At 51.1% G+C, this 22,854-nt stretch overlaps 1 protein-coding gene across 1 annotated transcript in view; it reads left to right on the top strand.

The window, feature by feature from the left end:
* The window catches only part of LOC138953408 (anaphase-promoting complex subunit 1-like), a 116,358-nt gene that overhangs the window by 64,211 nt on the left and 29,293 nt on the right, over positions 1-22,854 (top strand). The window contains exons 35-41 of the mRNA XM_070325208.1: positions 7,082-7,129; positions 13,917-13,999; positions 14,377-14,455; positions 14,846-14,920; positions 15,268-15,347; positions 21,829-21,919; positions 22,716-22,829. Coding sequence (XP_070181309.1) covers positions 7,082-7,129; positions 13,917-13,999; positions 14,377-14,455; positions 14,846-14,920; positions 15,268-15,347; positions 21,829-21,919; positions 22,716-22,829 — 570 coding nt within the window. The remainder of the gene's footprint in view (positions 1-7,081; positions 7,130-13,916; positions 14,000-14,376; positions 14,456-14,845; positions 14,921-15,267; positions 15,348-21,828; positions 21,920-22,715; positions 22,830-22,854) is intronic.

Raw genomic sequence — 22,854 nt, 5'->3', positions numbered from 1 at the left:
ATAGCTTTGAGAATATAGCATTCCAGCTTTGTATTTCTTTTGAGCATTGTAAAGTATGGTTGCTAATTTTGTCATCTTTAGCTGGGTTTGTTACAGAGTTTGTGACTTTTGGTGATAGATATGATGCATTTGACATCTTACGTATAATAATAATAATAAAACATTCTTTTATAGCGCTGTTCACTGCCAATGGCAGTCTCATGGCGCTTTACATTAGACATTAAAATTTAACATTTTACATATAAAAAGTTTTTTTCGTAAGAAATAACATACAAGCATTAAAAAATTCATAGACAACGACCACTTATGGTTATATAAGATAATCTACAAAAATTGATTTTAAAAAGATGAAAAAACAAAAAAACAACGTAAGATAAGTAATAGACACATAGTTACACATAAAAAGTCTGGCAATAAAACAGAACTCACATAAAAGCGTACAGATCTAAAACAGAACGAAGATGTAACACAGACTTGTGGGGCTACAAATTAAACAACTAACAACAGGCATACTGGATTATAATACTACATTAAATTACATATTCTTACTCCGAGTCACATATTAGCATTGACGCAGTCGAGATGCTAGGTAGACTGAAAAACGCTATCCCGTCTATAGTATAAGGGAAGCAACCCAAGCAAAAAAGTAGCAAGCTTGCTACCCCGGGTTGCCTCCCGTAGCGTGCATCACGCCACAGATCTCGTACCCAATACGAGACACCCTCATTCGACATCTTTCAGCCAGAGAGACAGGTCGTGCTTGATTTCGCTCCTAGGCCGTTTTTGCTGTCTGCTTGACACCTACCGGCCTCGGCTCCCCGTCTGCTCATAGCTGTTTCTAGCGGTGAGATTGTTCCTTTTTGTTGTTGTTTGCATTGCCATTCTGCTGAGAATTTTTCCGTCCGCGGACTTACGAATTTTGCTCAGTAGTTTGTTGCTGTGGCCGCCATTTTGGTCGCCATTTTTCGCTTACACGTGGTGTTTTTTGCTGGTTAGTTTGGGTTCGTGCTACGGACTTTGAGCGTTTACCAGTAGCATTGGTAGCTGCTTGTAGCTGGTACGTTAGTGCTAGTTTATTCTGCTGAAGTTTTACGTCCTAGAGACTTGTGTATTTTCAGTAGTTTGTTTTTCTCGTGTGACAGCATGTCTGATAGTGAGAAAAGCGAGCGGCTAAGGCCGAGGGTAGGGGCAAAGGCCCTGTTAAACCTAAGTCCTCGGCTTCCACCTCTTCCGCTAGGAACCCCACGGTTTACGTTTCTGACCCGAAGACTAACTTCGTTTTTCTGTGGCTATTTAGGCTCCGGAGGAAACTTCGTCGGGCGGTGGGTGTGGCCGCTACCACGGCCGTTTCTACCCCTGTACCTGCGCCGGAGGCTGGCGCTCTTGTTGCTAGCCTTTTGTCTTCTTTGATTCCAGAAATTCGGACGCTCGTTCGTACAGAAATGTCGCGGACGGACCCTGTTTCCAGCTCTGCCTCCCTCCCGGGGGTGTGCGACCCTCGGTCGTTGGCTTCCTTTGTTCCTGATCACCTGTCCAGCCTGCTGGCTTCTGTGATGGCTCTGGAGTCCGTGCACAGGGAGGCGTTTCTCTTCTCGGCCGGCGCTCGGTGGCTTCCGCTTGCGGGAGTGCACCTGAGCAGGTCCCTTTGGGGATACGGTCGACGCAAGGTATGTGCTCGCAGCAGCCGTCCGCGGCAGCTGCACTTCCGGTTCCCGGAAGTAGTGGTTCACTGGTTGCGGACAGACCATGGTCCCCTCCGGTTCGAGCTGCGCTTTACGTAAGCAGTCGTTCGCGGCAGCTTCCTTCCGGCTCCGGCCGGAAGTGGTGGTTCACTGGTTGCGGACAGACCATGGTCCCCTCCGGTTCGAGCTGCTCTTTACGTAAGCAGTCGTTCGCGGCAGCTTCCTTCCGGCTCCGGCCGGAAGTGGTGGTTCACTGGTTGCGGACAGACCATGGTCCCATCCGGTTCGAGCTGCGCTTTACGTAAGCAGCCGTTCGCGGCAGCTTCGCTTCCGGCTCCGGCCGGAAGTGTTGGTTCACTGGTTTGCGGACAGCCCATGGTCCCTTCCGGTTCGAGCCTTGCCCTGCTACAGCAGCCGTTTCCGGCAGCTGCTCTTCCTGCCTGGGCAGGAAATGTAGGTCAAACGGGTCGTGCACAGTCATCTGTCACTTCCGGTTCCGGCCTAGGGCTTCCGGGTTGTGGCTTGCAGACTCCTCAGCACCAGCTATGGCATAGTTCTGCTGTTGCGTCTGCACTCCCTGCTCCTCCCGGCTTTTCCGGTTCGGTTCCCGCTGCTTCCGTTGTGTCGCCGGTGAATTTCGAATACGGTGGTTCTCCTGGGCATACAGGCTTTTTGCCTCTGTTGGGACAGCAGCAGCCACCCACTTCGGTGGTGGCCGCTAGCTCCTCTCTTCAGCTGCCTTCGGTTGTTGGTGACTCTCATCTTCCTCTTAGTCAGGGGTGCGAGTTTCATCGATGGCCAACAGGATGGGCGTTCGGCTTACGGCCTTCCCTCGCAGCGTCATTTGTCGGGTTCTTTTGGCTATGAGCCGTCCCCTTCAGGTGGCGTTTCGGACTTCGGGTCCGTGTACGAGGAGCAGCTGCCTTCGGCGGCTCTGGCCAGCTTCCGAATTTACGTCAGCAGTCGTTCGCGGCAGCCGCTTCCAGCTCCGGCCGGAAGTAGAGGTTCACTTGCTAGTGCACAGACTACTGTCACGTCTGGTTCGAGCCTTGTCCTATGACAGCGGTCGCCCGCGACAGCTGTTCTTCCGGTTCCGACCGGAAGTGTAGGTTCACTGGTTAGTGCACAGGCTACTGTCACGTCCGGTTCGAGCCTTGCCTTACGTCGACAGTCGTACGCGACAGCGGCACTTCCGGTTCACGGAAGTAGTGCCTCGTTGGAAGGTGGACAAATAATGATCCCATCCTGCTTGAGCTGCGCTATACGTAAGCAGTCGTCCGCGACAGCTTCTATTCCGGCTCCGGCTGGAAATGTTAGTTCATCGGTGTGTGGGCAGCCCATGGCCCTTTCCGGTTTGAGCTTTGCCCTTTGCACGGCAGCCATTTCCGGCAGCTTCGCTTCCGGCCTTGGCAGGAGGGTAGGTCAAGCGGGTAGTGCACAGGTTACTGTCACTTCCGGTTCTGGCCTACGGCCTACCTTTGGGTTCCGAGCTTCAGCTCGTAGGTGGCTCAGCACCAGCGTTGGCATAGCGCTGCTGTTGCTGCCGCACTTCCGGCTCCTCCCGGATTTTCCGGTTCAGTTCCCGCTGCTTCCGTTTGGTCGCCAGTGAATTTCGAACAAGCCTTGCCCTATGGGCATACAGGCTTCTTGCCTCTGTTGGGACAGCAGCATCCACACACTCCGGTGGTGGCCGCTAGCTCCTCTCTCCCACTTTCCTTGGTTTTTGATTCCTCTCATCCTCCCCTCAGTTAGGGAATGAGCACAATCGATTGCCAACAGGAAGGACTTCGGTTGGCAAAGAGGAAGCAGCTACTTCTGGTTCGAAGAATCGCCCTTTGTAGCTTTTCACCTTTTTGCCTTTTCGCCGAGCCCCCCTCTTCGACAGGGGGTGGCCTCCGGCGTCAGTTTCGTTGCTGGTTCCTCAGGGTTCAGCTTCGGAGCTGGCATCGGAATGCCTTGCCGCTCCTGCGCAGGCTTCCTCCTTCGTGCCCTTAGCGGACCAGAGGAAGTTGCCTTGGCCAAGGTCGTCTCGTAGCCGCCTGTTGGCCTTTCCCCGTCCGCGTGCACCGTTTCCGGTCACGCCGGAACTTCTTTCGCTTCTTACGAAGCCGTTGAGGAAGGATTCGGTTCTGCCGCTCTATGGGCAGAATCTCCTATTCTCTGAGGAAGGGGGCTGACAACTTTTGGAACTCTGTTCCATTTCCGAGACTCTCCTGCGGGCGCTTTCTCGCGCTCTGGCAGATTCCTTGGCGCCCTTTCCCCTTAGTAAAGGGCAGGACGCGGAGGAAGTGTCTCACTCCTCTCCACACTTACAAGGGTGGACGAGGCACAGATGAGGCTGTCCTCTCTGCACTATTTCCATGAGGTCTCGTGCGGAAGGGACTTGTTTCTTGCCCACTCCCGGTTTTCTGAGGAGTCGACAAGGAACATTCTCAGTTCGTCATCCTTGGTGGACGGTCTCTCTCCGGCAGCCTGGCCTCTCATGCCAGAAGCAGGGGATTGAGACCAACAGAGAACAGCGGTTCCCTTCTTTTGAGCTTCAATTTGAAAGCAGCAAAAGCAGGCCGCTCCTAAGCAGGCTATACCTAAGCGGACTCAGCCTAAGCGGCCTACGTCCTCAGCTCAGGTGAGATTGTTTCTTTCACAGCCGTCATAGGTACGCTGGGTTTTTGAAACAACAGCCGGCCTTAGGGCTTCGGGGTTTTAGCCTCGGCGGGAGCAACAGCCATTTCATCCGTTGGAGTTTGTGGTTGTTGCTTTCCTTGTGCTTGTGGCTTCGGGCTTCGACATTCTTTCTCTTTCCCAGCGTATGGGTGCTGAGAGGTCGATTTCCGTTTAAAGGGGGGTTTCTGCCTTTGGGCTTCCCCGTTTTCTCTTGCCACGAGCTTCTGGACTCGGTCCAGGTTTGTCTTTCGCCGAGTCTGACTTTGTCTTTCTCTAGCGATCAGACGCGTTCTGGTGTTTCGTCCAAACTTAAGGTTCACTTGAGTTGGCCTCGGAAGTAACATTCAGATTTTCCTGAGGGTGCATTGTCTGGGCAATGCATGTTTGAGAAGTCATTCTTGGCTTGTCACTTTTTCTCAGGTTGTTTGGCTACTCCTCCCCTTTTGGGCAGAGGTCTAGCTAATGTTCCAGTTTTCTCGGTGCTGGCCTCTAGGCCAGCATCTTTTTCGGCGGCCGAAACTTTTGGTTTCTTACTGTGCCTGTGTACTTTGAGTACTTTGGTGCGATGGCCGGCCTACGGGCAGCAAGGCTCTCGGCCTTAGCCTGTGTTATAGTCTCCTGCCTGTCGTGTTGCGACTTTGGCAATTGGTTCTTGTGACTGCGGATTTCGTCTCTTCCTCTTCTCCATCATGCTTGCATGATGTGAGTTGGGACGATTTCTGCCGGGTTGGGCTTCCGGCCTGGTCACCCCTTCTTCACTTGCAACTATGACTATTACTGAGAACTCTGGTCTCGGGAGGCTGACGGCTGGTTCGCTTCACGGTTTTCCGTCTTTCTTACCAGCTTCGTCCTTTCTGTTTCGGGTTTTTCGATTCATTTTCAATTACCTACAAGCAGTCTGCTCTGCGATCACGCTGGCTTTTGTCTTTTTGTTTCCGGTCTCCGGTCACATTAGGATTTGGCCACTGCGGGTCCGCATTTGCGGTGCTTAGGCACTACCTTAGGTCGCTTCGTCCCCTTTTTTACCCCTCTCTCTGCTTGCGCAGGGATGGGCATGGGACGACTGGTGACCGTCTCCCTTGAGTTTTGCTCATTGAGGTGGACCCTGGTACTTGATACTCAGGCGTCTCTCTCTTTCCGGTTTGGAGTTTGGTCACTCTTCCGGAGCTGACTGTTCTCTCAACGGCCTTTGGGCCTCACTCCATCCCAAAGTTTTCTTACTTTGGCATGTTTGCCTTATGGTCTCCGTGAGGGTCGGTCCTTTTCAGGGCTTAGCCGGCAACCTTACGCACGGATCTTTTCCAGGCCATTAGCATTTCCTTCCATTTAAGGGGGGGGGGCAGCTTGTCCTTCCCTCTACCTGGTCGGGTTTATCCAAGACTGGGGTCCTTTTCCGGACTGTTTTACGGTTCAGAAGATTGGAAGAAGTGCTGGGCACAGCTTACTGGCTCTCTGAGGGTCTTTCGCATTTCTTGCCTGAGAGACATCTCGGCTGTCAATCAGGGTGGTTCTCGGTCCGTTTCTGTCCTTTGGCAGTGGGCCAGTTCCTGGCAAGGGTTTAGAGTGAGTCAGTGGTTGCTTTCTCACGGGATCCTTTCCTGACTTTTGGCAGTGGGCCAGTTTCTTGGCAAGGGATTTTCTTGCCCTCCACCTTGCCATAGCTTATGCTATCTTTCCTTCGGCTCGGCCCGAGCTCTTTTCCAGGGCCTGGGCCTCCTCCTTGGCCTTTTTGGCCTATGGGGTTTGGATGATGTCCTGCGCACAGCTTCTGGCGCTAGGATTTTGTCTTATCAGGTTCTGCAGACATTGCTGCCCTCTGTCAGGATGGGTCTCGGCCCATTCCTTCCTTGGCGGCAGCTGGCTTTTGTCTCTCCAGAACTTTAGAGTGAGTTTGAACTTTTTGATCTTACCCACCACCTTGTTGGAGTTATCTGCTAATATGTGACTCGGAGTAAGAATATGTAATTTAATCGAAAATTTTTAATTAAATTTTCATTTGATTAATATACTTACCCGAGTCACATAGGTAATTCCCTCCCACCTTCCCCGCTTTTAGTTTCTTTGTATTCTAGAAGTCGAATGAGGGTGTCTCGTATTGGGTACGAGATCTGTGGCGTGATGCACGCTACGGGAGGCAACCCGGGGTAGCAAGCTTGCTACTTTTTTGCTTGGGTTGCTTCCCTTATACTATAGACGGGATAGCGTTTTTCAGTCTACCTAGCATCTCGACTGCGTCAATGCTAATATGTGACTCGGGTAAGTATATTAATCAAATGAAAATTTAATTAAAAATTTTCGATTAGGACTTTTGAACCCAATACACATTAAAACATCGAATTTAATTCATCAAACAATACAGGCATTACTACTAATAGTTTACATTTTATAAACAACAACCAGATACATATGATCCTCTAGAAGGTTTAAAAACAACCAGTCAACAAGCAAACTTATCATTCAGCACATTCACTCACAAGTCACATGCACGCATTACACCACAGCTTCAATGTCCTAATTACTTTGTTCATTTTAGTGTTATGGTGTGAGTTTTAGTGTCTACACAAACATGCATCAATATCAAAAGTTTTTTTAAACATTTTATTTATCTATTTATCTTTTATTTAACATGCTTCTGTTAATTGTTTGGTTCTAGGTTTTAAAATGAGATAAAAATAGCAAGAGAGCAAAATTATGAAAGCCCAGGTTATTAAAGTCGTGTTTACCTTCTTTTTCAGCCTGGTATCTACAGGGAACGCTACAGGTCACCCAGTTATCTTATCAAGGTAAACATTTATTACCTTTCTTCTTCTTTTCTGATTCCTGTAATTACAGACGCTGGCATTTTGTCATTACTATACCCCCCGCGGGTTAGGGGGAAGAATTTACCCGATGCTCCCCAGCATGTCGTAAGAGGCGACTAACGGATTCTGTTTCTCCTTTTACCCTTGTTAAGTGTTTCTTGTATAGAATATAGTCAATGTTTGTAAAGATTTTAGTCAAGCAGTATGTAAGAAATGTTAAGTCCTTTGTACTGGAAACTTGCATTCTCCCAGTAAGGTCATATATTGTACTACGTTGCAAGCCCCTGGAGCAATTTTTTGATTAGTGCTTTTGTGAAGAAGAAACAATTAACAAGTGGCTCTATCCCATCTCCCCCCCTTTCCCCGTCGCGATATAACCTTCGTGGTTGAAAACGACGTTAAACACCAAATAAAGAAAGAAAGAAAGTCATTACTCTGGGGTTTGTGGAACATCTTCATAGTTAAATGACTTGTACTTCTGTAAGAGATGATCTGGTTGGGGTAGTGGTGAAGGGAATGAAGACATGCAGTTGCTTTGTAGAGAAAACTACTGATTAAATTACATATTCCTACTCCGAATCACATGTAGCAGTTGACTCAGTCTAAAGTGCTAGGTCTGAAAAGGCTACCCGTCTAAGGGGAGCAACCCCAACTAAAAAAGTGTAAACGTAGCTATGGTAATGACGACGCACCCAGGGAGTTACCTCCCCTCCTGCGTACTACGTCACTACTGCTACTGACCACGTGACCCCTATCATTCGACACTTCAGCTTTCTAGGGAGCAGGTCGTGAATTTTTTGGCTCTAGTGGAAGTTCGCTGTTTGGTGTTTGCTTAGACACCCACCGGCACCCACACCCGTCTCTTCACCCGCTGCACTGGTAGTTGGTGAGCTCGTTCCTTTACTTGTATCGAACGTAATTTTCAGTTGCTACTTGAAATTTTCGGCCACGTGTTGGTCACGTATTTTGTGGTAGCCATTTTGGAATTTTGTGTCTCCATTTTGTTGTCAGCATGTCTGACGGAGACAAAAAGCGCGAGCGCGGCAAGGCTGATGTGAAAGGGAAAATTAAACCCAAGTCTTCCACTTCTGTCCCTAAGCCTATTTTGGTTGTTGTTTCTGACGCGGCTAACAATGCTGTTATGACGGTCCCTATTTCTGCCCCGAATGACCAGCCGGTTGTGGGGCAGTCTAATCAACCTACGCGTACCGTTGTTTCTCGCTCGTCTTCTCTGCCGCTTGCAGATTCGACGTCGCTGGTTTCATCGTTGCTTTCTTCGCTGGTTCCCGAGCTTCGCACGTTGGTGAGAGAGGAGATGGTGCGTTCTCAGCCTTCGACTTCCGTTGTCCCGTCGATGGCTTCCTTTCCGCTTCCGGCTGTGACGCTGTCCTTGACCGAGGCGGTTGCTTCTGTGCCTTCTACCGCTGTGGTTGGCGACGCAAGTAAGTTGGGCTGGTCCGTAGGTCCTCGTGAGGCCGCTGGACGCTCCCTGCTGGGAAGCAGCCCTTTTCGGCGGGTTCACGACCCGCAAACCCCTGTTCGTTCTCACTTTGGCTTCACGGAAGACCATCGTGTCGATGAGCAATGGCGGCATTTGGTTCAGGCTTCGACGCTTCCGGCACTCGCCGGAAGCGTAGGTCCTCCGACGTACGCACCCGCTGGGGTCGTTTCCGGAGTCGACCAGCCGGTTCCGTCTGCTGCGCTTCCGGCACTCGCCGGAAGCATAGGTCCCCCGATGTACGCACCCGCTGGGGTCGTTTCCGGGGTTGACCGGACGTGGCCCTCTGGGCATTCGGCCTTCCGGCCGCCGTCCACAGTGTCTGCGCTTCCGCTTTTCGCGGTCGCGTCTGATACTTTTCCGGCTCAGACCGGATCTGCTGCTTCTTCCGCTTCCGCTTCCTCTCAGGTGGCGGTCGCGGGGGGGCATCACCAGCCCTTTGGGCAGGTGTCTCAGCCCTGGCCGGGGCAGTCAGCGCTTCCGTCTTCGGTTGTTGCTTCGACTGCGGTTCCGGTTCCGGCGGCTGCGGGCATGCCGTCCTCTTACTCTTTCCCTAGTCAGGGCATGAGTTCGGATGGTATTGGAGTGGACGGGTTTCCGGTTTCCGGTTACGGTGTTCACCGCCCTTCTACCAGCAACGTGGACTTCGGTCCTTCGCCGGATGTTTCGGATATTCAGTCCGTCGCCAGTGAGGCTGCACGTGTTGGTTATCCGGAGAGACTCAAAGTGGCTCTTGAGGCCGCTGCTGAGGTCACTTCGAGATATTTCGCGGAAGGGGCTTCGGTCTCTTCGGCTGCCGCTTCGACGGCACCGTCCGCGATGGCCGATTTTCGCTCTGGGAAGGAGGATGACTCATACTTCCGGTTTTTGGAGTCTCCATCCATAGCTTTTCAGCTTTCTCAGGTTTTGGCCAAGCCATCTCCTTCCGGAAGCGGAATTCCTTCACTTCCGGTTCCGCTGCTCGTGCCTCACGGCTCAGTTCCGGAGCTGGCTCAGCAGTGGATGGCTTCGCCTTCTCAGGCTTCTGCATTCGCTCTGTCGTCTCACAGGCGGTTGGTCTTGCAGAAGTCTCCTAGGAACTTGTTGGATGCGTTCGCTCTCCCGCGTTCATCTTTGACAGTTCCTCCGGAGATGCTGGCCTTGTTGGCCAAGCCTATCAAGAAGGATGACGGCGTGCTCTTTTCTGAGAACACTCTGATTGCTTCCGAAGAGGCAGGGCGTCAGCAGCTGGAGCTTGCCTCCATTGCTGAGACTCTCATTCGGGCCCTCTCTCGTGCCCTCACTGATTCACTGAATCCGTTCTCTCTCAGCGAGGATCAGGATGCGGATGACGTCTCCACTTTGTTGGCCGCTCTTGCGAGGGTCAATGAAGAACAGATGAGACTTTCCGCTGTGCACTATGCGCACTCTGTTATGTGTCGTCGGGATCTCTTCCTGTCACACTCTCAGTTTTCGGATCAGGCGACCAAGGACACTTTGCGTGCCTCACCGGTCTTGGAGGGTTCCCTCTTTGGGCATCTCGTTTTTGATGCCCGAAGACAGGAAATTCAGGCTAACAGGGACCAGCAGTTCTCTGACTTTTCCCTGCACAGCCTTAAGCAGTCCAAGCAGTCTCAGCCTTCTCAGCCTAAGCAGGCTAAGGTTGCTGGCCCTCCCAAACCGGCAGACAAGGGTCGTGGACGTTCCTCTTCTCGGGGCTCGAGAAGACGACCGTCTTCCGGCAGGGGGAGAGGCGGCTCTGGAAGCAAGCCTCACCCCCAATGAAGTGCTCCCGATCTCCCCCCCACCCCGCCCTCCACTCTGGTGATGGCGGGGGGCCCTTCCCGGGCACTTTCCCATTGGCTCGTGTCCATACAGAGTCAATGGATCGTGGGGGTCGTGAGGTCGGGCTTCCGTCTTCTCTGGAAAGATGGCAAGGCTCCTCTGGTCAGGCGTCCGCCGGCGTTCAGGCCTCCCTCCTCGCAGGAAGCCATTTCCGTCCTTCGGTCGGAAATAGACTCCCTGGTGCAGAAGGGCGCAGTGGAGAAAGTCCTCGACCACAGCTCCCCTGGGTTTTACGGACGGCTTTTCGCCGTCCCCAAAGCCTCAGGGGCATGGCGTCCTGTCTTGGACCTGTCGTTCCTCAATACCTTTTTGAGGGAGATAAGGTTCAAGATGGAGACGCCAGCGTCGGTCAGGGACTCTCTCCGCCCGGGAGATTGGGCGACTTCCATCGACCTGACGGATGCATACTTCCATATTCTTATGCATCCAGCCGACCGGAAATGGCTTCGTTTCCGGTGGGCAAGTCAGGTTTACCAGTTTCGCGCCCTTCCTTTCGGCCTGTCTCTCGCCCCTTGGGTCTTCACCATGGTCGTGAGACAGGTCTGCGCGCTGGTGAGGTCGCGGGGTGTCCGGCTACGTGCCTACCTGGACGATTGGCTCATCCTGAGTCAGAGTCAGGCGGGGTGCGAGCAGGATACCCAATCGGTTCTTCGGGAGGCCAACTTGTTTGGCTTCTCGATCAACCGATCAAAGTCGGAGCTGACGCCGTGTCAGACGTTCACCTACTTGGGAATGTCTTTCGACACGGTGGCTTGGACTGTTCAGCCCTCTCAGAAGAGGGTGGACAAGCTCCAGGCGTGCATACGCTCCACTTTGCCTCTCCCGAGGGCCTCCCTGCGGACTTTGGCCTCCATCTTAGGGCAGATGGAGTCCATGGCTCTCCTGGTCCCCTTGGGGAGGGTCCACAAACGTCCCTTTCAGCTGGCGCTGAAGCCGTTCGTGGACTCTCCCACGGTGGATTGGAATGCCCTCATCCCTCTCCGGGGATGGTTCCAATCCGCTACCCTTCCGTGGCTGGACACGGAGTGGGTGTGCAGGGGCGTGCCGATAGCCCTTCCTGCCCCAGACTTGGACCTGTTCACGGACGCGTCCTTGGTGGGGTGGGGGGCTCACACAGACCAGCTGACTGCGTCAGGTCTGTGGTCGGCAGATCAGAGGATGCAGCACATCAACTTGCTGGAGCTAGAAGCCGTGGCTCTAGCTCTGGACAAGTTCCGGCCCTCCCTTCAGGCCAAGCATGTTCGTCTGTTTACAGACAACACGACAGTGGCAGCTTACATCAACAAGCAGGGAGGGTCGCGGTCTCCGTCGCTTTCGGCCAGGGCCTGCGAGATCCTGATTTGGTGTTCAGAGCATCAAATCAGGCTTTCGGCCAGGTACCTGCCCGGAAGCTTGAACACTCTGGCGGACGCGCTCAGCCGCTCCGACAGAGTGCTTCAAACAGAGTGGACCATCACTCACGGAGCGCTGGATCGTCTCTGGTCTCTTGTGCAGAAACCTCAGGTGGACCTTTTTGCCACCAGGTTCTCGAAGAGACTACCAGTGTTCGTCTCACCATTCCCGGATCCCGAGGCGTGGGAGACGAACGCGATGGACATTTCCTGGTCAGGCCTGGAGGCTTACGCGTTCCCGCCATTCCAGTTGCTCACGCGAGTTCTCAGGAAGGCGGAGCAGGAGGGCCCGTCCCTCCTGCTGATCGCTCCTCTTTGGCCGTCTCAGCCGTGGTTCCCGGACCTGCTGAGACTCGCCCAGGGCCCTCCCATTCCTCTCGCTCTCACGCGAGGAGAACTGGTACAGCCTCACACCGGCAGCCTCCACGCAGAGCCTCAGATGCTGAATCTTCACGCGTGGAGGTTGTGCGGTCTTCTCTGAGGCGCAAAGGGGCATCAGATCTGACCATGGACCTGGTAGGACGCTCGCACAGAGCATCTACCTCGTCCGTTTATGAGTCACATTGGAGGGCCTGGGTTACCTGGTGTCACGAGCATCGGCTGGATGCTACGGCGCCCCGCACGATGCACGTGGCGAACCATCTTGCTTTCATGTCCTCTCAGGGAGCTTCCGCTGCCTCGTTGAAAGTAAGAAGATCGGCCATCTCGGCGACCCTACGCCAGATAGGTCGCTCTATAGATGTTAGTGGCGTGATCGCTGGAGTCATCAAGGGCGCTTCCCTTTCTGACGTCAAGTCTCGTACGCCCGTTCCTAAGTGGGATCTCTTATTGGTCATGGAGTTTCTGCGTTCAGCGGATTTTGAACCTCTCAGAGATGCCAGTTTTGCGAATCTTACACGCAAGTCCCTTTTCCTTTTGCTGCTAGCATCGGCACGAAGGGGCAGTGAGATCCACGCTCTTTCCGGTAATTCGGACGACATTTCCTTTGAATCAGATGGGTCCGTTACCTTGCGGTTTCGACCTGAGTTTCTTGCGAAAAACCAGGCTCCCGAGCGAGCTTCTCCTTTGGTTCATGTCAGGCCGTTGTCCACTATTCTGGCTCCGAATGACCCAGACTTAGTAAATTGCCCTGTTAGAGCCCTTCACATCTACCTTGCCCGTGCTCAGTCTCTTAGATCCGCAGCTCAAAAGCTTTTGTTTATTTCTCTCAATACGGAGAGACATAAGGATATTACTAAGACGACTCTGGCCCGGTGGGTGTCGGCGCTCATTAAGCATGCTTACGAGTGGAGCCGCCGCAATGAAGGGGGGACACAGCCTGTCCTTCCTCTGGAATCAGCTCGGGCTCACGAGACGCGAGCTTGGGCTTCCTCCTTGGCCGTGTTACGATCAAGAAGACTGGAGGAGGTGCTACACACCGCATACTGGCGTTCCGAGGATGTCTTCATGAATTTTTACCTGCGTGACATCTCGGCTCTTCGCCAGGATGGATCTAGAGCTTTGCCTGCCATGGTGGCAGGGGGTCAGCTCTTGACAAGGATTTGAGAGTGAGTTTGAACTTTTTCTTGCCCACCGCCTTGTTGTTTCAATCTGCTACATGTGATTCGGAGTAGGAATATGTAATTTAATCGAAAATTTTATTGTAAATTTTCATTTAATAAATATACCTACCCGAATCACATATCGTAGTCCCTCCCACCTACCCCGCTTATGATTTGGAGATTTTATTCTTCGAGTCGAATGATAGGGGTCACGTGGTCAGTAGCAGTAGTGACGTAGTACGCAGGAGGGGAGGTAACTCCCTGGGTGCGTCGTCATTACCATAGCTACGTTTACACTTTTTTAGTTGGGGTTGCTCCCCTTAGACGGGTAGCCTTTTCAGACCTAGCACTTTAGACTGAGTCAACTGCTACATGTGATTCGGGTAGGTATATTTATTAAATGAAAATTTACAATAAAATTTTCGATTTTTATGCGTCTACACACAAAAATGTTTGCTTTTGTGTATTTCTTGCAAAGAGTGCCTTGTGTATTCTTTTTGCTTCTTCCTGGGCAGGAGGGTGACTGTGTGAATGTGGATGTGACTTCTCCCGGAGCCACGCTGGCCCTTGGCATGCTCTTCTTCCACACTGGCAACAGGTAAACTGTGTTGGTTTAAACAATTTTGTTAAGAAAAATTACAGATAACAAAGCCGCATACAATCAAATTAATAAATGGAGCACAAGCAAAGCTTATACACGTGCTCTTAAAAGCTATACAATATTTGATTGGGCGGACGATACGGGAATAGAAGGGTAAAGGAAAGAGAAAAAAAAACACAAAAAGAAATACATCTACAGCTTTCAAGATTTAATTGCGTAGTCATAGGGAGTCAATTTTGTTTGTGGTGGATGCCTAATGTTGTTCTTCAATTTTAACTCATGTTGTGTGTAAGTGTCCAAAACGAGAATGTAAGACATTGTTAGCATCATCTGTGATAGTTCAACCTGTGAAAATGCGGACTTTTTGTGTGCAGCGCTGTGGCCGAGTGGTTACAGGCACCAGACACACAGTTCATGTTGGATCACGTGCGACCAGACTTCCTCCTGCTCAGAGTAGGTTTTCATTATTTTTGTTACAGAGAAGACATCTAATAGACGATTTTCGAAAATAACTCCACTGGGTTCGTATGTGTTGTGAACGAGTGAATACCCTAGCTTTTCCTCTGACAAATAACTTCACACGTGCTTCTGTCCACGTGTTTCTGACAAATTCGTTGCTAGTGATTGGCCCATTCGGTGTTTGTCCGAGTAAAAAGCAAGGGCATTCACTCTTTCAGAACCCATACAAACCCGACAGTTATTTTTGGAATTCGTCTATTCGGACTGAATTGCAAAAATAACATGTGTTGGACTGACATAGTCAAATGTACTTGCTTGCAGTACACAAATATGAAGCCAGAGAAGCATGAAATGAAGTTGTAAAATATCCTGTGTATTTTTCAGACACTGAGTCGGGGCCTGGTGCTGTGGGATACGGTGCTGCCCAGCAAGGCCTGGGTGGAGAACACCATACCTCACGTATGTACTACCTGGACGCTTTTCTTTCATTGGTGTATCATGTCAGTTCGAGAATGGTTTTGATGGGAACGAAATTGCATTTAAAGTTGTTCTTGAACCGTGTAAAAGCAGTCATACACGTAAAGCCCCACTTGTGCAAAAGCATGAGTGAATGTGGGAGTTTCAGCCCATGATCGAAGAAGAAGAACTGTGTTGAATAAAAAAACATTCCAAAATTAAGAAGTAACAAAATTGCATTCCATTCAGTTATTTGTGTGTGTGTTTTAACTCTTCAATGGTGAGCTTGTACCAATTATGCTTGCCTTTTGCTGCCACTGTTGTAAATGTTTTGCCTGGCCTGTTTGCAGCTGGTTCAGAAGTTTGCCTTCAAGAAAGGCGAAGAAGAGAACGAGGACGTGGATGACAGTATTGACTTTGAAACCATGAGGTGAGTGACACAAATGAGATTATAATTACATAATCTTACTCCGAATCACATGATTAGCATTGACCCACTTCGATGCTTAGGTTATGATAAAAGCTACCCCGTCTAGGTATAAGGGGAGCAACCCCAACTAAAAAAGTGACTGCACCAGCATGACTGACACCCTGGGTTACGTCCCATGTAGCCTACTACGTCATCAATGGTGCTGGTCACGTGATACCCCTTCAATCGACTACTATCACTCAAGGGTGACGGTTGTGTACGCTTTTGCTCTGGCTGGTTTTGTGTCTACGGCACCCTCCGGCCTCGGCCCCCGTCTACTTCTTGCTGGCTTGCAGCTGGTGAGATCGTTCATATTTCTTGTATATTTTATTGCTTCTGCTGTGAATTTCGCATGTCTGTTGGACTCTGAAGTTCTCAGCAGTTGTTTGGCTTCCTCTTGGTCGCCATTTGCATTAGCACGTTGTCTGGCTTCTGTTGTTTTAGCCGTGTTCGGCTATTAACGCTGTTGTAGCTTGCTTTGTAGCTGCCGTCGGTAGCTGTTACGTATGTGCTTATCTATTTGCGTGCTTGCTTCTGAAATGTTTGTGTCTGTACGGACTTTATTATTTTCAGACTTGTGGCTTCCTCTTTGGTCGCCATTTTTAGCTAGCATGTTGTTGTTATGTTGATTTTTCGTCCGTACTCGGACGCTTAACTCTTCGTATAGCTAGTTGTTTAGCTGCCTTTGGTAGCTCCTAAACTGGTTTTAGCTGCCCTCTTTGCTGGCTTCTGAAAGGTTGGCGTCCGTTCGGACTTTGCTAGTTTCAGTTGTTTGTTTATTTTTCTCTCGGTGCTTACATGGCCGTTAATGAGAATTAGAGGGAGCTAAGGCCGAGGGTAGGGCTTGGGCCCTGCTAAGCTCTATCCCTCAGCAGCCTCTTCTTTTGATGAACTCCGTTGTTGTTCATGTTGGCACAATTTTAGGCAATTTTTTACGTTGTTCTGTGCCGTTTTTTCTGTTACGGACGATTGGCCGTCTGGCTCTCAGCCGTCCGTTTTGGCCTCTAAGGCTGTCGTTTTACGTCTGTTTCGGCTCCAGAGTCTAGGGCTCTGGGGTCTGCACTTATCTTTTGCTTATTTCCAGAAATAGATTCCCTCGTTCGCGAGGTTTGCCGCGGCGGACTTCGTCGCCAGCTCTGCCCCCCGCCTGGGGGTTAGGCGACGTTCTCTCCTTCAGACTCTGGGTCTTCTCCGGACCAGGCTGCTGTCCACCGTGATGTTTCTGGACGGTCCCTTGGGGATCTTCTTCTCCTCTTCCTGGCCGGCATTTGTTGCCTTCCGCTTGCGGTAGCGCAACAGTGCATGTCCCTCCGGGGATCCGGCCACAACAAGGTTGGTGTCTGCAGCAGCCGTTTACGGCAGCTGCACTTCCGGTTTCCGGAATCGGATGTTCTCCTGCTAGTGAGCAGACGGTGTTCACGTCAGGTCTGAACCTCTCCGTACTCCAGCAGTCGGTTCTGACAGCTGGGCTTCCTGCTGTTGCAGGAAGTAGGGGTTCACCGTCTAGTGAGCAGATGGTGTTCACGTCCGGTCCGAACCCCGCCTTACGTCAGCAGTCGTCCGCGACAGCTGCTTCCGGCTCAGGCCGGAAGTAAAAGGCTCACTGGCTAGTGTTCGGACTACGTTCACGTCCGGTTTGAGCCTTGCCTTACGTCAGCAGTCGTCCGCGGCAGCTGCGCTTCCGGTTCCGGCCGGAAGTGTAGGTTCACCGGTAGTGCACAGGCTGCTGTCACGTCCGGTTTGGGCCTTACCCTACGTCAGCAGTCGTCAGCGTCAGCTGGGCTTCCGGTTCCGGCCGGAAGTGTAGGTTCACTGGTTAGTGCTCAGGCTGCTGTCACTTCTGGTTCGAGCCTTTACCTACTTCAGCAGTCGTCCGCGACAGCGCCGCTTCCGGTTACGGCCGGAAGCGTAGGTTCACTGGTTAGTGTACAGACTGCTGTCACGTCCGGTTTCGAGCCTTGCCCTACGGCAGCAGTCGTACGCGACGGCTGTGCTTCCAGTTCCGGCTGGAAGTATCGGTTCACTGGTTAGTGCACAGGCTACTGGCACGTCCAGTTTGAACCTTGCCTTACGGCGGCGGTCGTACGCGACCTCTGCGCTTCTGGCTGCGGACGGAAGGTGAGCTCACCGGTTAGTGCACAGGCTGCTGTCACTTCTGGTTCGAGCTTGCCCTACTTCAGCTGTCGTCCGCGACAGCTTTGCTTCTGGTTCCGGCTGGAAGCGTAGGTTCACTGGTTAGTGCACAGACTACGGTCACGTTCGGTTTGAACCTTGCCTTATGTCGGCGATCGTACGCGACCTCTGCGCTTCTGGCTCCGGCCGGAGGTGGGGGCTCACTGGATAGTGGACCTGCTATGGTCCCATCTGGTTTGAGTCTGGTTTTTTCGTCAGCAGTGCCCTTTGGGCTTGCAGGCTCCCTGCCTCAGGCGGATTAGCAGCTACCACACACTTCGGTAGTGGGTTCTGCCGTTCCCCTCACTTCCTGTGCCTTTGGTCTTCGACGCCTCTCATCCTCCTCTTAGTCAGGGGTGAAGTTTGGCCGTTGACTTGCAGGAAAGGGGCTTCAGGCTCCGGCCTTCCCAGCTTCGGGACATTAGCGGCTCAGAGGAAGTTGCCTTTGCCCAAGATGTCCCGGAATTTGCTGTCGTCTTTTGCCCCTCTGCGTGCACCTTTGCCGGTCACGCCGGAACTTCTTCTTTGGGGAACGTTTCGAGTCCCCTGCTCTCTGAGCAGACTCTCTTCCCCTCTGAGGAAGTGGGCAGACAGCTTTTGGAACTTGCTTCCATTTCGGAGACACTCCTTTACGGAGTCCTTGGCGCCCTTTACACTCAGTAAAGAGCAGGACGCAGGGGATGCTTTCTCCTCCTTTGCTAGGGCGAATTTAGAACGGAGAAGGCCTTCCTCTCTGCACAATGCCCATACGGTCATGTACAGACGGGATTTGTTCCTCGCCCATTCCTAGTTTGTGAGGAATCATGAGAGACACCCTTAGTTCTTCACCCTTGGTGGACGGGTCTCTCTTCGGCCTCCTGGCCTCTTCGGCCTCCTGGCCTTCAAGTCCTCCTGGTCTCTGAAGCCTCCTGGTCTCTTAGGCCTCCTGGCCTCTAAGGCCTCCTGGCCTCTAAGGCCTCCAAGGCCTCCTGGCCTCCAAGGCCTCCTAGGGTCTCCTGGCTTCCAAGGCCTCCTGGCTTCCAAGGCCTCCTGGCCTCTAAGGCCTCCTGGTCTCCAAGGCCTCCATGGCCTCCTGGCCTCCAAGGCCTCCTGGCCTCTTAGGCCTCCTGGCCTCTAAGGTCTCCTGGCTTCCAAGGCCTCCTGGCCTCTAAGGCCACCTGGTCTCCAAGGCCTCCATGGCCTCCAAGGCCTCCGGGCCTCTAAGGCCTCCTGGCCTCTAAGGTCTCCTGGCTTCCAAGGCCTCCCTGGCCTCCTGGCCTCCAAGGAGATAAAGATTTGTAGGGACCTTCAGGTCTCTTCTTTTGCTCTTCAAGCTTCGAAGCAGCAAAACGGGCTCTACCTAAGCGGACTCAGCTTTTTCAGGCTAGTCCTCAGCTCAGGTTTATCCGGAGAGGTTCTTCCTTTCACAGACGTCTTAGTCTGTGTTTTTTGGGAACATCAGCCGGCATTAGGGCATCCGGGTTTTTTTTTTTTTTTTTAGCCTCGGCTGGTACAACAGCCATTTCTTCCGTTGGTGGTGGTGGTTGTTGTTTGCTCTTTTGAACTCGGTCCTTGTGGGTCTTTCGCCGATTTAGACTCTGTCTTTCTAGCGATCGGACTGGTTCTGGTGTTTCGTCCAAACTCAAGGTTACTTGAGTTGGCCTCGGAAGTTACATTCAGATTTTACTGAGTTTGCATTGGTTTTAGCAATGCATGGTGAGGGGTCATTCTTGTGGCCTATCACTTTTCTCAGCTTTATTGGCTAACCCTCCCCTTTCGGTGGAGGTCTAGTTAATTTCCTGGTTTCTTGGTGCGGGCTTTCAGCCCAGCATCTTTGATGGCAGGTCTACGGGCGTTTCGGCTCTCAGCCTTAGCTCGTGTAATAGTCTCCTGCCTGGCATGAGCGACTACGGTCTCCGTGTCTCTAGAATTTGTGTCTTCCTCTTCTCCCTCATCCTGCCATGAGGCGAGTCGGGTCGACTTCCGGTGGGGTGGGTTGCCTGTTAAGGTCACCCTTCTACCACTTGCATCTATTACGGACTCTTGCCTGTTGTGTTCCGTGTCTGATTCTCGGTTCTGAGGTATCAGACGTGTTTGGTTTTTCAGCCAGACTCAGGAATTTTCTGGGCTCGGTCGGCCGCGAAATTTACTTCGGGCCCTTCTTCTTGAGGACTCTCGTTCAGGGAGTCTTAAGGCTGGTTAGCTTCACAGTTTTCTGTTTTCCTTTCCAGTCTCGTTTCTGTTTTGGGTTTTTGGATTTCCTTTCATTTACCTACAAGCAGACTGCTTTGTGATCACTCTGACTTTAGTCATTTCGGTTAGAGTCTCCGGTCACATCAGGCTTTGGCCACCGCGTTCTCCGCTCTGCTGGCGGCTTACACTTTTCGTAGGCCGCTTCTTCCTCTGTTTTCCTCCCTCTATGCTTCTGCATGGACTGGTAGTGGACTTCTGGTGACCGTCTCTTCTGAGATTTTTCTTTGAGTTTGACTCTGGTTTTTTGTTCTCAGACGTCTCTCTCTCTTTCTCGGAAACAGGTCACTCCTCTCTGGAGCTGACCGTTCTCTCTCCGGCCTTTCGGGCCTCTCTCCATGCCAAGGCTTTAAACTTTGGCATGATCGTCTTACGGTCCTGGGGAAGGTTGGTGCTTTTCATTTATGATCGGTCAACCTTACGCTTAGGCGTTTCCAGGGTTTTTGGCATTTCCTTCCAATAGTAAGGGGGGGGGGGGGGGGGGGGGGCAGCTTGTCTGTCCCTCTACTCGGCTCGGGTTATTCAAGGCTTGAGCCCCTTTCTGGGCTGTTTTTTATGGTTCAGGAGATGGGAAGAAGTGCTGAGCACAGCTTACGGGCTCTCTGATGCTGTCTTTCGCATTTTTTGCATGAGCGGCATTGCGACTGTCTTTTAGGTTGGTTCTCGGTCCTCGTTCTGTCATTTGGCAGTGGGCCAGTTCCTGGCAAGGGTTTTAGAGTGAGCTAGATGTTTTCTTTCTCACCGGCTCTTTTCCTGATTTTTGGCAGTGGGCCAGTTTTTTGGCGAGGGATTCTCTTTCCCTCCGCCTTGGCGTAGCTATCGGCTATCTTTCCCCTAGGCTCAGCCCGAGCTCTTTTTCCAGGGCCTGGGCCTCCTCCTCGGCCGTTTTACGGTCTGGGAGGTTGGATGATGTCCTGCACACAGCTTGCTGGTGCTCGGCTTTTGTCTTTATCAGTTTAATAGGGAGACATTGCTGCCTTGGGCCTCTTCCTTGGCCGTCTTGCGGTCCCACAGAATGAGCGAAGTTTTGAATACAGCTTATTGGCGATCAGACGATGTATTCATCAGCTTTTTTCTGAGAGACATCGCTTCGCTCTGTAACGATGGATCTAGGTCCCTGCCTGCCTTGGCGGCAGCGGGCCAGTGCATTTCCAGAAATTGATGGTGAGTTTGAACTTTTTTGATCTTACCCACCTCCTGGTTGGAGTTATCTGCTAATCATGTGATTCGGAGTAAGAATATGTAATTATAATCGAAAATTTTTATCTAAATTTTGATTTGATTAATATACTTACCCGAATCACATGAGTAATTCCCTCCCTCCTGCCCCGCTCGATATTTTAATGTTCTATTAGTCGATTGAAGGGGTATCACGTGACCAGCACCATTGATGACGTAGTAGGCTACATGGGACGTAACCCAGGGTGTCAGTCATGCTGGTGCAGTCACTTTTTTAGGTGGGGTTGCTCCCCTTATACCTAGACGGGGTAGCTTTTATCATAACCTAAGCATCGAAGTGGGTCAATGCTAATCATGTGATTCGGGTAAGTATATTAATCAAATCAAATCAAAATTTAGATAAAAATTTTCGAATTTGGAAAATGTTCACAACAAAACTGCCCTGGTGATAAAAGCATCCTTGGACACATGGAGCCGTCGGTGAAAAGGGGTACCTCGGTAAAGGGGTACCATGTTGGGTTATCCACATCATAAGCTTTGTCTTGTACTGTCTTCCACAACTTGGTTTAGAAGCGAGCACTAACACACTGTGTTTCTTCTCTGAGAAAAAGAATGGCGAGACAAGTACATGAGTGGGGAAAAAAAGCTTAGAAGAAATCCTGCTAGTGATTGGGTAATTGAAGAATGTTTCAAAATCATAACTCAAGAGACAGACGCATTTATAGAGACATATCTCTTCTGCATATATATATGCAAAATTCTACCCTTTTTTTTTCTTCTTCATATAAGTGATTTTGTTTTAGATTTGTTTTATTTTGTGTGCAGATCAAAAAAAATTGTTTTTTGTGTTTCTCTTCAACAGCCAAGCCTGGGTGAACATCACAGCAGGCAGTGCCATGGTACTGGGACTGAAGTTTGCCGGAACAGCCAACCAGAAAGCTTTTGACATCTTGGTAAGAGTTGTGTTTTTTTCTGCTGTTTGGGTCCTTGATCAGAATTTTATTATTTTTATTATGTTAAGTTTTGTGCTTATTATTGGTTCAAGAAAATTAATATGTTTATGTTTTGTTTCTTTGCAAAAGATGTTTGAGAGTTTGAGATGTGGCTTGAAAACTCCATCTTCTGTAGGTGTATTAGCTGTACCTGAGAATTGAAATAGCTGTGATTTTTAATTAGCATTGGTCTGAGTGTGTGTGTGTGTGTGTGTGTGTCTGTGTGTCTGTGTGTCTGTGTGTCTGTGTGTTTGTAATGTGTGTGTGTGTGTGAGAGTGTTTGTGTTTGTAATGTGTGTGTGTGTGTGTGTGTATTTGTAATGTGTGTGAGTGTGTGTGTGAGAGTGTTTGTGTTTGTGTTTGTTTGTTTGTTTGTTTGCTTAACGCCCAGCCGACCATGAAGGGCCATATCAGGGCGGTGCTGCTTTGACTGATAACGTGCGCCACACTCAAGACAGAAGTCGCAGCACAGGCTTCATGTCTCACCCAGTCACATTATTCTGACACCGGACCAACCAGTCCTAGCACTAACCCCATTATGCCAGACGCCAGGCGGAGCAGCCACTAGATTGCCAATTTTAAAGTCTTTAGGTATGACCCGGCCGGTGTTCGAACCCACAACCTCCCGATCACGGGGCGGACGCCTTACCACTAGGCCAACCGTGCCGGTTTGTGTTTGTGTGTGTGTGTGTGCATATATGCATGTGTGTATGTAACAGTATATGAGTTTGCGTGATCATCTGTTTGTCTGTTACAGCTGGAGTACATGAGACGCATGCTGGACATCATGCTGACCCCAGCGCTGTGTGAGCAGGCAGGAAAGAGCACCATGGAGAACTGTGCCAGTGTTGTGCTCACTGCTCTGGCCATGGTCAGTTATCACACTGCTTTTCATC

The sequence above is a fragment of the Littorina saxatilis genome, linkage group LG17, assembly GCF_037325665.1.
Source record: "Littorina saxatilis isolate snail1 linkage group LG17, US_GU_Lsax_2.0, whole genome shotgun sequence".
Classification (NCBI taxonomy): Eukaryota; Metazoa; Mollusca; class Gastropoda; order Littorinimorpha; family Littorinidae; genus Littorina; species Littorina saxatilis.
This window is presented reverse-complemented; position numbering and strand designations above follow the sequence as displayed.